At 42.5% G+C, this 15,176-nt stretch overlaps 1 protein-coding gene across 9 annotated transcripts in view; it reads left to right on the forward strand.

Moving 5' to 3' along the window:
- Positions 1–36: 36 nt before the first annotated feature.
- Positions 37–15,176, forward strand: part of LOC309796831 (elongator complex protein 1-like) — a 73,441-nt gene continuing 58,301 nt past the window's right edge. For 8 of the 9 annotated variants that reach the window (XM_082610199.1, XM_082610196.1, XM_082610198.1 and 5 more), the window contains exons 1-9: positions 37–339; positions 508–710; positions 4,552–4,714; positions 6,402–6,554; positions 8,230–8,311; positions 9,201–9,281; positions 12,350–12,435; positions 14,552–14,648; positions 14,957–15,047. In XM_082610199.1, coding sequence (XP_082466325.1) covers positions 574–710; positions 4,552–4,714; positions 6,402–6,554; positions 8,230–8,311; positions 9,201–9,281; positions 12,350–12,435; positions 14,552–14,648; positions 14,957–15,047 — 890 coding nt within the window. In that variant the 5' untranslated portion in view covers positions 37–339; positions 508–573. The remainder of the gene's footprint in view (positions 340–507; positions 711–4,551; positions 4,715–6,401; positions 6,555–8,229; positions 8,312–9,200; positions 9,282–12,349; positions 12,436–14,551; positions 14,649–14,956; positions 15,048–15,176) is intronic. The other variant, XM_082610203.1, reaches the window with a different exon arrangement.

The following is a 15,176-nucleotide window of genomic DNA, read 5'->3' on the forward strand; positions in this document are numbered from 1 at the left end:
GATAGGCTAGTCAGCAGGATGTAGGGATAGGGGGCAGCGGCCAGCGCCGCTCCTCACAAATCTTTGCGGGGCGACGAAGAAGGCAGGCTACGGCCCCTCCGCCTCGCGGCGTCACTCCCGCGCCGCTCGGCGCGTGTCAGGGTATCTTCGCTTGTGAGTACGTGTTTCGCCGGTCGCCCTTCCGCCCGGCTTCAGCCACTACCGGAGGGGGTCGAGCGGCCCGGCGGCTCGGAGACCCAGTGCGCGTCACGAGAGCTCAGAAGCACCGGACAGGGAGAGGCCCGTGCGCAGCCCTGGGCGGACGCGCCGCTGTTTGGGGGTCCTCAGAGCGCGGCGTAGGTGAGCGTTCGAGCGACCTAGCTGGGGTGGGGGCATGGAAACGGGCCCTGTCCGCCAGAGGGTGTCCTGATGAAGGGGACCCTCTAGCGCCCAACCGCTGCCTGCTGCTGGTCTGGGAGTGAAGTGCGGCTTGACCACCTCTGCCCTCCTTGAGTCCTCTTTCTGCAGACTTGCCGCCTGCTGCACTCGCGGCCATCAGTGGGCTCTGCGCGGCGCGGCAGGAGGAGGAATGACATGCTGCTCCCCCAGCTGCACACTTACCCAGTCTCCGGATTCCTTGCAGTTGCGGACAATACTGCCGAACCAAGTAATGCACCAATTAAAGCGCAACAGTGCATGATAGAAGGTGACGGTAGTAGAGAGAAGTTCAGGTACTGTGCTGCGAGTCCCTTCTCGCATCTGCAACTTTTCCTTGGAGATGTTGTCCCTGTGCATTTCCATGTAACGTGGTATCTTATGTGGCCCTCTCCCCCGTTAAGCTGTGACCTCTGAGGAGGCAGTGACTGTCAGTCATCTCTTGTCCAGACTAGGACTTAGCAAGTGCTCAGTCGGTATTTGATGTAGGCCACAAACCGGATCGTAGGTTTACGTACTATGTAAAGGATTCAAACCGTACACTGACAGGCAGGGCAATAACCAGTGAATAGTTTACCGTGAAAGTGTGGGCAAAAGGGAAGCAGACACACAGTTTCAACTTGGAGGACAGAGAAAGTAGGAGTGCCATGCCCCCAGAGGGGAAACTAGTTTGGTGGAGAAATAGCAGGTACTTCATTTAACAGGTTGCATTTGATGTGCTTTTGAGAAATCCTTGTGGTAGCAGCAGGAGGTTGAGAATGTGAGCTTAGTGTTCAGTTTAGGGAGGGTCAGGGCTAGAAGTTTAGATCTACTAAGCATATTAGTGACCTGTTTGGTACTTGTGGTCATGGACATGATAATTAGCCAAGAGGTGGTTGGATGAAGGAGCAAGGGAAGAAAATACAGGAGTTGTCAGAAATTTCAGAGAGGATCCAGAATTGATCTATGGAGTGGAGAGATCTTTAGCGCATTTAAGGGCTGAGAAAGGATGAGTCATTTGAGGGCAGGGGAGTTTGGAGATTGCGGATGTAAAAGAAAGGGTACTGATAAGCCAAGGTCCTGGGGGAGTTTGGAGGGTTCTCCTTTGCTGGTCTTGAAAAAGAGTAGGACACTTCTGAGAAGGTAAGGGAATAAGGATGATAGGTGTGAAATTTTAGAGAAGTTCATTCTGAGGCTGGAAGGGTTGGGGAGGAGGGCGATGAATGATGAGCTGCCCTTGTGTCACCAAGTCTAAGCTTGTACTGCTCACCACACGACAGGCCAAGAATCGAGACACGAGTTGCTGGGGCAAGGAATAACGACTTTATTCGGAAAGCCAGCAAACCAAGATAGTGGGCTCGTGCCCCCAAAGAACCATCTTGCCTGAGTTAGAATTCAGGCTTCTTTTATACTAAAAGGGGAGGGAGTAAAGTCAAACATTTCCTGGTTCCCATCAGCCTCCAGAGATACCCCTCTGGTGTTAATTTCTTTCTCCCTGCAGTCATTCACAGGTGGGCCTGGTCAGGATGTTTCTTGTGAGCTAAACAAAAGTATTTTAGCTTAATGCTCATTACCTGGGAGTCAGGGTTCTGAGAGTTGGGTGATTATGTGTAATTTAAGCTTATAGGCTGCATCCCTTTAGTGATTAACTTGTAATAGAATACAAAAGGTTCTTCCCTATTACACTTGGCCGGTGATTTTGAAAGCTCAGTGATTTGAGAACTCAGGTTGTTTGATATGTTTGTCAGTCAGGGTCCAGTCAGGAAAGTAGAAACCACACAATATTTCAACAGACTTTAAAACGAAGAATTGGTTAAATAGCTGATGGAGGAACAAAAAGCAAAAGGGAGCAGTGAAGTAACTAAAAAAGTAAACTGATGGAAGAAGTTACAACACTTAGCTAGGTCTGAGGATCAAAACAAGGGAAGCCATTGGGGTTATCATGACCTAACCTTGGAGGAGAGGCATTATAAAGCTGGTGTTGATAACTCTGGAATTCAGAGGAGGAGCTCCCTGTTACTAGATTTCAGGCACCTGGAGGGGGGCACCTGCCTGGTTAGTGCTGGTACCTCTGGGGTGCTTGTTATCATGCTGGTCATGGGAGTGCTAGAGGCTGGGACCAAGGGCCCCTGGAAGGATGAAGGCCCGCTGCTGGGGCGATACTGACTGAAACAGCAAGGTAACCGGAAAAAGGGAGTCCTCCTCAGCTCCTTCTGCCTTTGCCTTCTAAATTCTTATGCTGGGGTTCACGGACCCCAGAGCTCCACAGATTGTTGGTGAATAGAATCCAAATTCACAGGGAGACATTTTGATGCTCTGATCATAACAATAACAGCATAATTATTATTAGTTAAACCAGGATGAAATACACCTGGTCTTCTGTTGCCTGTTTTCATCTCTTGCTACTCTGTCCCATGTTTACTCCCCTCTAGTCAGACATCCTCTCATCTCAAATCTACCCATCCTTCCAGATCTACGTCAGTGGTCATCCTTATGTTATCTCGAGATGAAAGATAATGTAATTTTTGTATGCTTTCAAAAACGCAAGCTTTCTATATAGAATTAGATCTAAATAAAAAGTCTTCATGGTGTAATACAGGTTCAAATAATTTCTAGAAGTTCTTGAATATAAATGTCATGAAAGCTTACAAAACCATTGTTTGCCTTGATTCTCTTCCTCGCTTCCACCATGTGTGGGCTTGCCTTCCTCTTAACCCACATTTTATGTTGTCTCACTCATACTACACTTAATATTTTATCTGCTATGTAGTATAAGGATTAACTCATGTTTATCCTTTCATTGTCATAAGTATGAAATGCAAGATGAGAGAATTCACCTTGGATTAAGGTGACAAGAAGGCCAGTGTGGACTGTGTAATTGTCACCCCTAACATAAGTTAGGGACTTCCAATTACAGTATAAACCTTAAAGGGGTCTGGATATAAATATACAGCACGTTAACTTTTTTTTTTCCTCTTAGATAATGTTATACGTTAAAACAAGTCTGATTTTGCCAGACCAAAGTAGATTTCCTATTGATCGTTCTTTTCTCAGCTTTTCTATTGCCCTGGTGAAAATCAGGCCAGGAAAGTGGAGTAATGCGAAGTAGTTATATCTGGTTATCAAGCTCCTCGACTTGTTGGTCATCATTTTGAAGTATACTGTGGTAATTTCATAGTGTCTTCTTTTCTCCCTGAGAGCAATAAATGCTTTTCTTTTCTTTTTTTTTTTTTAAATATTTATTTATTTACTTATTTGGTTGTGCTGGGTCTTAGTTGTGGCACTCGGGCTCCTTAGTTGCAGCAGGCGGGCTCCTTAGTTGCGGCATGCATGTGGGATCTAGTTCCCTGACCAGGGATCAAACCCGGGCTCCCTGCATTGGGAGTGCAGAGTCTTAACCACTGCGCCACCAGGGAAGTCCCATAAATGCTTTTCTTTATTTCTATGTTTGATTTCAATTTTAATTTTTTAATGAAGATATAGAGCCAGTTTATAAATAAATGTAGTTGGTGGTATTAAAGTAATTTTATTTTCTTCAACTGCCAGGATATATGTGGATTTTTATATTATTTTGTAAATCTGTCAAGTTATGAGAACATCCTCATGTGCAAAAATAAAGTGTTTTCTCATTCATTGTGTTCTTCTCAACTTTCCTGCAGAATAACTGATGTTAAATCTTTTTTGAAGAAAAAACTGTGAAGTTGAGAATCTTGCCTCTTTCAAAGAGTGAGACCGTAAAATAGATTTCAGAGCCTCAATTTGTAGACCATAGATTTACACAATTGATTATGGTGCTACCACTCATCTCTGTGTGGGTTCAGATTAGATCATTTTTTTTTCCTTTTTTTTCTTGGTTATTCTAACTTGTCTGCTCCCTGAATCATTTTGCTTATATTGGAGTGTCATTTATCGCTACTAAGCTGTTTCTATTTCTCAGAGAAATTAAAGCTTCATCAAGAGATATTTGTATATATGTGCCACATATATACAAATAGTGAGGGTGGGAGGGAGGGAGATGCAAGAGGGAAGAGATATGGGAACTTACGTTTATGTATAACTGATTCACTTGGTTATAAAGCAGACACTAACACACCATTGTAAAGCAATTATACTCCAATAAAGATGTCTAAAAAATAGATATTTGTACTTTTCTTTCAGGAGTCGCTTCATCATGAGAAATCTAAAGTTATTTCGGAGCTTGGAGTTCAGGGATATTCAGGCTCCAGGGGAACCTCAGTGCTTCTCTCTCCGAACTGAACAAGACACAGTGCTCCTTGGCTCAGAACATGGACTGATAGAAGTAGACCCTGTCACAAGAGAGGTAAGTTACTGATGGAGGATGCTAGCACTTGGCATGACTCTTGACTTGTCTTTTTCCAAACTTGCTTCCCCAAATAGTATGTCCTTTAAATCTTTCTGAATTTATGCCCCGCCAAATGAATACTCCCTTCACTTTATTTATTTATTTATTTATATATATTTTTTATTAGTTTCTGCTTTATAACAAAGTGAATCAGTCACACATATACATCTTTTCCCACATCCCTTCCCTCATGCATCTCCCTCCTTCCCACCCTCCCCATCCCACCCCTCCAGGCGGTCACAAAGCACCGAGCTGATCTCCCTGTGCTCTGCGGCTGCCTCCCACTATCTATCCACCCTACGTTTGGTAGTGTATATATGTCCATGCCTCTCCCTCGCTTTGTAACAGCTTAGCCTTCCCCCTCCCCATATCCTCAAGTCCATTCTCAAGTAGGTCTGTGTCTTTATTCCCGTTTTACCCCTAGGTTCTTCATGACTTTTTTTTTTTAATTCCATATATATGTGTTAGCATACGGTATTTGTCTTTCTCTTTCTGACGTACTTCACTCTGTATGACAGACTCTAGGTCTATCCACCTCATTACAAAGAGCTCAGTTTCGTTTCTTTTTATGGCTGAGTAATATTCCATTGTATATATGTGCCACATCTTTATCCATTCATCCGATGATGGACACTTAGGTTGTTTCCAGCTCCGGGCTATTGTGAATAGAGCTGCAATGAACATTTTGGTACATGTCTCTTTTTGAATTATGGTTTTCTCAGGGTATATGCCTAGTAGTGGGATTTCTGGGTCATATGATAGCTCTATTTTTAGTTTTTTAAGGAACCTCCATACTGTTCTCCATAGTGGCTGTACCAATTCACATTCCCACCAGCAGTGCAAGAGTGTTCCCTTTTCTCCACACCCTCTCCAGCATTTATTGTTTCTAGATTTCTTGATGATGTCCATTCTGACTGGTGTGAGATGATATCTCATTGGAGTTTTGATTTGCATTTCTCTAATGATTAATGATGTTTCCCTTCACTTTATACTGATGTCATATTAGGCATAACTTAACTAGTACCCTATCTTTTAGTCTGCTTCTGTTTTAATCTAAGTTGGCAAAACTCTGACATTGTATTTTGTGGGGGTGCCCTACTTTTTACCCTTTCTACCATGTAAATACTATCTATTAACAGTTCTCAAGTGGGAATGCAGATGAAAATTTCCTGTAGGGCTTTTTAAACTGTTTCAGTCACCATCTCATACCAACTAAATCAGAATCTTCACTTCTGGAGCGTGAGCGTATGTATATTTAAAAGCTCTTTAGGTTGATTCTGATATCTTCCCTTAACTATATTTTGCTACTAATGTATTTTAGGTGATTACATTCTTAGTCCCCTTTCCCCATACTGTGTCCATTTTAGGAAATCATAGTTAGTAGCTTCATGTTTCATTGGATATTTTCAAAGATACCAGGCTTTTATGTTTGCGTGGCACAAAGGTCATATTAACTGTGTTTTGTGTTAAAGATGGTAGTGTTGTGATATTTCTCAAACGAAAGTTTGGGTTTTAATCTAGGAAAAAACATTTTAGAAAGCTTTTATATTATAAAAGAAACATTAAAAAGTATTTCTGGAAGTCTTATGAATTGTTCTTGAAAGTAGATTGACTTAATTTGCTTATTTGTTTGTTTTGGTGAAAGGTGAAAAATGACACTCCTTTGGTGGCAGAAGGCTTTCTCCCAGAGGGTGGAAGTGGCTGCGTTGTTGGTATTCAGGAGTTGCTGGATCATGAGTCTGTGTGTGTGGCCACAGCCTCTGGAGATGTCCTACTTTGCAATCTCAACACACACCAGGTAAGTGGAAGAGACCAGTGAGGAGGAAATCTTAGGCATCCTCAAATGCCTTTTTTTTTTGTTTCATGTCACTAGTTTTTCGTAGAAGTTTAAAATGTCAGGAGCCATAATATTTAAGCATTTTGCAAATTTAAGTCTTTGCATTATATAATTCTTTACAGAAAATTGTTGGCATGGCTTTAGCTATATTTCAGGATTCTTCTAAAAGTCAGTTTTGTCTACTGCATTTATTAATTAGAACAATCAGAACATTCCAAATAAGAACTTAACAAAAACTCAAACCTGGCCATTCTTGTATGGTATAGCTCACCTCTTACTAGAATCTGATCCTGAGTTGTAACCTTTATTTCTCGATTTATGAAGTCTTTGAAGTGTTTATATGGCTTATGTTTTCTTTTATGAATGCTGAGTAAGCCTCTCCTTGATGGCTAACTTTAAGAGTCCCTGAACTACAGGTGCTAAGGTGATAATGCTATCATTATGTGCACATCTTATGACTACCAGAGAAGATAGACTTCAACCATTTGCCTCCTTCTCTACTTAGCATAAGGCTGAGTTTCTGGATTTCTATTCTCACCTTCTTGACAGCTTTTTAAACTTTGTTGATTACTCCCTTAGTTGTGATCTCTTTAACATGGATGTATCACAAGTCATATTACTAATCATAGGATAATAATAGCAGCTGACATTTATTAAATGTTTACAATGCACCAGGCACTTTTTCAAGTGTTTTTCATGCAAAATTGTATTTAATCTTCACTACAACCTTATGAGGTAGATTGTTGTTTTTCCATTCTTCAGAAGAGGAAATTGAGGCACAGAGGGCTTAAATGACTAGGCCAAGGTCAAACAGTTATCAGGTGGGATTTAAACCCTGGCAGTCTAACTCTGGCACCTTTGCTTTTAACGGTTCCATTTAATCAAACAATAAATCTCGTTCTCAGTTCATGGTGAGAAATATCAAAGCCATAACTTAATTAGTATTTCTCACATTTAAAAGGTATGCTTTTACTTTCAAAACATTTTGTAGAAGTTTTTCCTAATTACTGAGCTCCTCCAATCCATTGGTCTCCACCAGATGGTGCTGATCCTCCATATTTGTGGCATCACAGTGTCTGCAAGACAGAATCCATGTTCCTTACTGTGCCTTATAAGACCTTTCACTATCTGTTCCCCAAATTCCTTTTTAGCCTCACCTCCCACCCCCATCATTCCTGTGTGTATATATACCTTATGCTCTAGTTGCAGCTGATTTTTAACTGCTCTTTTTAACTGCACATTTTCCCCCCAGTGTCTGCCTCCTAGCCCTATTCCTACCCTTCAAAGCACCTCCTCAGAGAAGCTTTCCTGAACTCTCTGGGGCCATTTGTCAGTCTCTGCTCTGAGCCCACACTTAATTCCCAGAGACCACGGTTACATCCCTAACCCTGCTGTAGAGGCATCTTTTATCTCTCTTTTATCTCCTTAACGGGAGGAATGGAGTGGCCGTAGTCACCTCCAGTCCCTATGGTCTGTGTCATGCCTGGTCTTCTAATACGTGTTACTGAATAAGTGTTTACTGAATAATTTCACCTTTGTGTGTTTTGTTAATTGTTTTGATTAAGGTCATAGTAAATATTTACTGAGACGCTTATATTTTCATATCTCCCTTAACATTTTGAAATGTCTCTCTCAGCTGGAATGTGTCGGGAGTGTAGCCAGTGGTATCTCTGTCAGGAGTTGGAGTCCTGACCAAGAACTGGTTCTTCTTGCCACAGGTAAGCATGTCACTGGTCCCTAATTCTTGACTTTTATAAAACATGACTCCTAATATCTCACAGGCTTAAGTTTTAGGGTGCTTAAGTTTCAAAAAAAAACACATTTCTTGGAACAAGGATACCAGCATGATAATCTGTAGGGAATGTGGTGTTTTTGAGTTAAGTGTTACTTCTTAATATATTGTTTTAGAAAGTTGCTGCTCGGCTTCCCTGGTGGTGCAGTGGTTGAGAGTCCGCCTGCCGATGCAGGGGACACGGGTTCGTGCCCCAGTCCGGGAGGATCCCACATGCTGCAGAGCGGCTGGGCCCGTGAGCCATGGCCGCTGAGCCTGCGCGTCCGGAGCCTGTGCTCTGCAGCGGGAGAGGCCACAACAGTGAGAGGCCCACGTACGCAAAAAAAAAAAAAAAAAAAAAAAGTTGCTGCTAAGGTCCATAGTTATGGTTTAAAATGTCAGCAATATTTAACCTACTCTAAGAGGAAGAGTTGCTACATAAAATAAACTGATTCTAAGAACTGCTCTCCCAGTCCTATTTTTTTCCCTTAAGTCTTTTCATTCCAGATGAGTTTCTGCAAACTAGCACCCTGATGAGGTATACATTTGAAGAGATATCTTGCTGACTAAATCGTTGAAGTTAGTGGAGGAGGGCTATGTGGACTTTAATGTTAGCTTGACATACATAAATAGCTGAGAATAAGCACTAGGTGACGTACCCAGTCAAAAGTTCTTTATAAAAATGAGAGTCAGAACATTTTGAATAAGTTCTGTCTTCCCTGTTTTGACTATAAGCTCCTCCACTCCAGCTCAGTAGCTTCCAGTGCTATAGATACTTACGGAATGGCAGATTTGCTAAATGAGAACAAAATCATTCTTGTTTTTGCTCCCCCAAGGTCAACAGACCCTAATTATGATGACAAAGGAGTTTGAACCAATCATGGAACAGCAAATCCACCAGGATGATTTTGGTGAAAGTAAGTATAGCTTTGTTTGAAACATTTTGTGACTTGTCTTGCACACTAGTAGGCACGTCATAAGCCCAAGGAACTTAAACCCCTACTTAATTCACTGTCTGATAGCCCAATTCCTTTAGTTCATTCCAGATTTTAAAAGGCATACCTCTGGCGCCTCTCCAAGTCTCAGAGTTGGCTTGGTCAATAACTTGGGGAATAGGGATCTGTGCTTAGAATCACCTGGGTAGTTGTTGCCCAAACCCCAGGACAGGCTTAGCCGGGGTGTTTAATGAAAAGGACTGTACTAGCTAGAATAAGGAGAGCATTTCTGAGGTACAATTTTGGGGAGAAGATAAGAGAGGCAGGATAGAGAGCTGATTTTTGTTCCTACTGATTAGACCTGAATTTTCATGGGAACCATCATATTGTTTTCTTGCTAAGATCTAGCTGAGGTGATATGGGCATTAGGCTGTGGAACTATTGAAGGGGAGATGCTTATTGAGTATAAGAAGCTCTGGCCAACTTGAGGGCACCAGGTGGCTGGCCTGATTGAGGTTCTCAAGGATGGGGGAGATGGTATTTTAACTTTTGCTGAGGTCTAACCTCATGACTTCTCGTTCTACTAAGTAAGAAATCATTTAGAAAGGTGCTACTCATTTATTCATTCAAAAATAATTTGTTTGTTCAGAAATAATGTTTGAGTAGGTAGTATGAACCCAGCAGTGTGTTTGGTGCTGTGGCTAATTCATCTTTTCCCTTAAGGAGTCAATAATAACAGGATGTGCAGGTATTAGGGTAGCATAAGGAGAGAAAGGGAGTAATGGGGATGGAAGACTTCCCAGAGGAGGCCGACTTGAGCTGAGTTTTGGCTGGTTTGGTGTTGGGTAAATGAGGGTTGAGGGTGGGGGAGTGGTCCAAGCAAGTGAATTAGTTCATTCCAAGGCAGGGATGTTTCATAGAAGCCTTTGACACAGCATGGCTTATTCAGGCAACTATGAGTACTTCAGCATTGCCTAATGACAGGACATGGATGTGGAATGAAATAAAGGGGAGGGATTTTGATTAAGTTTGATAGGGAATTTGGACATTAAGTTATAGGAGATCAGTCATTAAACGTTCTGATGATGCAAGATTGATTGATTGGTGGAGAGGGAAGAGACGAGACAGGGTTACCTGGTAGGAGGTTGCTGCAGGAATCCAGGTGAGAGATAAAGAAGGTGGGTGTGGGACTAGAAAAGGGAAAAATGCAGGAAAATTTTGATTCTCAATGAGGATAGGAGTACATTTTTTGGAATTACGGGAAACTTTTTTTGAATATATGTGCATGGTCCCCCTCCTGCCCTAGCTAGTTTGAGAAATACCAGTTTAGAAAGTGAAATAAATAGGCTTTGGGTATGTAAGGTGAAGAAGAAAGTTTAGTGGGACTCTAGCCAGAAGCTCAGGTGGTGGAAATAAAGATGTCAGTATCTGAGAGGGAAGGTGGGGGAAGTGCTGGTCTGTAAAGGGTGGGTGATGAGTTCCTTTTTGGATTTGTTTAAGGGCGCTATGGGATCACCAAGTAAAGCAGGTGAGTAGAAGGGGCTGAAGCTCAGGAGAGGCCAGAGCTGTGGACTGGGAGTCACTGGCATGTGGGGAATCTTTACAATCTTGGGATTAGATGTGCTTGCTCAAGGAGCAGGTATGGTGCTGGATCTAGGGCCCGGGGGGGACTCTGGGGCATCCAGCTTTGAGGATAGTCATAGAGGTAGTAACCAACACATCTTTGCATGGGAAGGTGCTCTGGGCCTGGCTCATCCCACCGACTTTTCCATAAGAAGTCTAATAGAGTAAATCAAAGGAGAGGGAGTCCAAGTCAGGGTCTTAGGTCTCAGAAATGTATTTGTCAGTACAAAAAGTCACTCTGTGGAGTGGTGAATAGATATTTTTCTTCTAACTGGGGTGTCGACAAACTTGTTCTGTAAAGAACTGGACAGTAACTGTTTTCCGCTTTCAGGCCATATGGTCTGTGTTGCAGCTACTCAACTCTGCTGATGTAGTATGAAAACACTCAAAAGACAGTACATAAAGAAATGGGTATGGCTGTGTTCCAATACAAGTTTATTTGTAAAAGCAGATGCAGGCTGTAGTTTACTGATTGCTGCTGTAACTCCACCACCTATTATCTGATCCCACTGGAAAAGTTGTCTTGCTTTGCTCCTTGACCCTTTATCTCTCTGTGGAAACTTTCGGATAGAAGCCCAGGGGTCTGCACCAGGATAGGCACTACTGTTTGTATACAGCAGCAAGGTATGCTTTGGGGTACTACAATACTTGGATGTGCCCAAGCAGAGCAGACAGGAAACGGTCATGCTGACCCATAATTTGTAGGAATTATAAACAGCCCTGCTTCGTCAGAATCAGCATCAGTTATAGGAGGGAAATATTGGGTCCTGGATCTGGCTGATGCTTTCAGGGGCATCTCTGTAGTACCTCTTATAGGTGGATGCCAAGTCCTACCTTCAACAACAGAAGGCTGCATTATTTCAGCAACTCTGACTTTATATTTTAGGTAAGATCAGCATTATAATTTAGAAAGAAGCCCAGCCTGGAAGGCAGAAGCCCTGTGTTCTAATTTTGGCCTCTGTCACTAGGGGGTCTCAGTCTCTGTCTCTGTGAGGGGTTGAGTTCCATAATCATGGTCTCCTCCAACGCTAGCAGGGAGGTTGGATACATTTAGTGGATTGAACACTTACAGTCGGAATTTTATTCCCAGCTCTTGTCTTCTTGAGTTTTATGTTTTGTTATCTGTGGACGTATTGCATAGATTCTTCATGTTTCATTCTCCTTGTAAACTGGGGATGGATTGCTGACTGTCATCAAGGGAATTTATATACGATGGTAGTAGAGCTCTTTCCAAAATAAGGGCATTTCAAAGTCTTCAAAATCACTTCAGCATATAATATGGAACATAAGTTTTTAAAATATTGACTGCTGGTCAATTTATTGAGAGGTCTCAGAGGACCCAACTTCATGAAGAATAGCTATGAAACTGCATTTATTTTATTTAGCTTATTGGTTGTCGTGCATATTCTCACTCAGTTGTTCTCTAGGCAAGTTCATCACTGTTGGCTGGGGCAGGAAGGAGACGCGGTTCCATGGATCAGAAGGCAGGCAAGCTGCCTTTCAGCTGCAAATGGTAAGGTTGGTCTGATGGATAAAGAACCTTCTTTGGAACAAATAGAAGTTCTGCTACACACCAGGAGCTCTTAGGTGTCCAGGTGTTACCAAAAGTGGGGTCCGGCTGCTCGCCGCTCTAAAGCCAATAAAGAGGCAAGGTTGGTGGAAAGGAAAGTTAGCTTTATTCCACTGGATGCCAGCAACCGGGGGGTGGGAGGGTTGGGGGCGGATTTTTGTGCAAAGGCCGACTCCCCTCCCTGACAACCAGTGGGCAAGAGCTTTTATAGGCCGAGAGAGGGGGCTATATGCAGAAACAGTACAGGCAGCTCTGACAGTCATCTTGAAATTGGTCATGTGGTGGTCTGACCAGCATCATCTCGATTATTAAGTACAGTTAGTCTTTACTTCCAGGGTCGGTTTGTTCCCATTTCTTTGAGGCCAATTCTCGGATTTGTGGCAACTTATGTCATGGCCACAGTCTGGTCATCATGTAGTTAACTTCTTCCACCCAGTGGGGGTTTCAATATCTATAAGACAGTTCAAAGGATATGGCTCAGAATATTATCTATAGCCCTTGAGGAGGAACCAAAAAGGTCCTTGACTGTGCTTAATGACTAAACTATTATTATGTAGTCATGTTGGACTGTTTTCCTTTGTTTCTGCATTTTCTCACTTCTCTGATTAAACTTATTGTTTGGCTAAAGGTTTTCTGCAGACAAAAGGCAGGCTGAGGACATGGGGTGGGGTGGGGGACCATAGGGTCCTGCTCTGTTTCACAGGTAGAGGGTGTTAATGGACAGATCTCTTCTGCTCTAGTAAAACTGAAGCTGTTTAGAGACCTTAGGGAATGAGTCATCCTAGAAAGATCCTTTTTTCCTTTCTATTGCCAAGTTGTTTTGTTATTCTTTTTTTCACATAGAGAATAACTATCACCAATATTCATTTAAAAAAATAAGTCATCACAGACAGAAATGAAACATTCTGTATCCCTTCCTGATACCCTTCCCATTCCTCCCGAGAAGGAGCTGCTGCCCTGCATTCACTGTTGATCATTCACATGCATGTTTTTATCCTTTTCCTACATATGTATATATTAGTCTTTTTTTTTTTTCTGATTTCCCTTCCTGGATGAAACTATGTTTTCCTTCTTTCTGGATACATTTTGAAGATAGAGCTACAGGATTTATTGATAATAGATAGACGTAGGGTAAGAGAGAGAGAGAGGAATTGAGGATAATCCCCAGATGTGGGCCGGAGCAAATGGAAGCGTTTTGTCTGTATTATATGTGGAAATTTCCCTGAGCTGACCTTCTAGGATAGATGGAATCATATACTGCCTGCCGTTACATTTTCCATCCTTACTTTATTTCTGGCTACATTCCGTGTAACTCATATTGTCTCCTAACCCTTCACTAGAGGAAGTTTGTGTATACCACAGGGCGATTTCATTGAGAATAAATCTTGTTAGGCTGCTGTGTATTCCCTACTGTGCAGCTTGTGGCACTAGCATCATTCTGACTTAGCCTGTCACTGGAATGTGGTGATGGATGCTCAGGTGGTCATTTGTCCCCAGCCCCACAGAATTGGCTTCTGTCTTCAAGGCTTTCGGGACGGAGGTGCAAGTGGCACTGGAAACCTTTCTTCTTTCTGTGCTGCAGAATGCGGAGCTTGTCCATGTTTTCATCACTGCTGCTGGCTTTATCTCCTCTGGCTCTTCCCTGCCCACCTTCCTCTCATCTTCTTATCTCTTCTGTGCAGAGTTGCGAAGTTTACCCAGTGAATGAAACTCTACCCGCTTAAATTTAGACAAACATAAATTTCCTTGTATAGTTACCTGATAGATTCCTCAGCTCGTTATTTTTAATATCTAGATCTGTGGCTCTTTTTCCCTGTTGCTGTGCTTGGAGGCCACTTTTTAATGCCCAGAGAAAGATTTTGTTTTGCTTTGTTAAGTTCTTTTCTCTCGATTTCTGGGTCTAAGGGCCCTTCTGGAAGGGTTCCTGAGGATTCTGTGAAACTCGATTTCTAGATAGCTTAAACCTTAAATAAAAGGTTTAACTTTAGTAGCCTGGGGCTTGTTTGGTTCTGGGCCATTTAAGGCCCCCAGTAACATTTGTGGTTTTTCCTCTCTTTAGCACAAGTCTGCTTTTCCCTGGGATGACCATAGACCACAAGTTACCTGGCGTGGCGATGGACAGTTTTTTGCTATGAGTGTTGTTTGCCCAGAGACAGGTATGGAAATAAATTTTTCTTCCTTTTGCTTTGAGGGTTTTCTTTCATTACACCCATGAGGTAACGATGTGCTGCTTTAGGTGTTAAATGAATATAGAGCTAAGAATCAGAAGAGTTCTTTGAGGCTATTTGGCCCAGCCTCCTACCTGTTGGATACGAATTTTTAACAAGATTCATCTAATTGGCTTTGTGAACCCACGACAGTTTTTATTAATAAGGAAGGTGTTTGGAAGTTCGGACTTGACAACATTTATCACAATGCTTTAAGTTTTGCTGTTGTTGTTTTTCTCCTTCTATCTACTACACAGGGGCTCGAAAGGTCAGGGTGTGGAGCTGGGAGTTTGCTTCACAGTCAGCCAGTGAGCCTGTGGCAGGACTGGGACCTGCTCTGGCTTGGAAGTGAGTGGGAGAAGAAACCTTGTAACTTCTTCCCAGAGAATTTCTTGGTACTAGGGTGGGAGTGGTGGTACCTATTGAATGTGGGTGTTTATAAAACACAAAGAGATAATTACTTTTTCTCATTTGGCT

This window comes from Mesoplodon mirus, assembly GCF_964341445.2.
Source record: "Mesoplodon mirus genome assembly, chromosome: X".
In the NCBI taxonomy this organism is placed as follows: Eukaryota; Metazoa; Chordata; class Mammalia; order Artiodactyla; family Ziphiidae; genus Mesoplodon; species Mesoplodon mirus.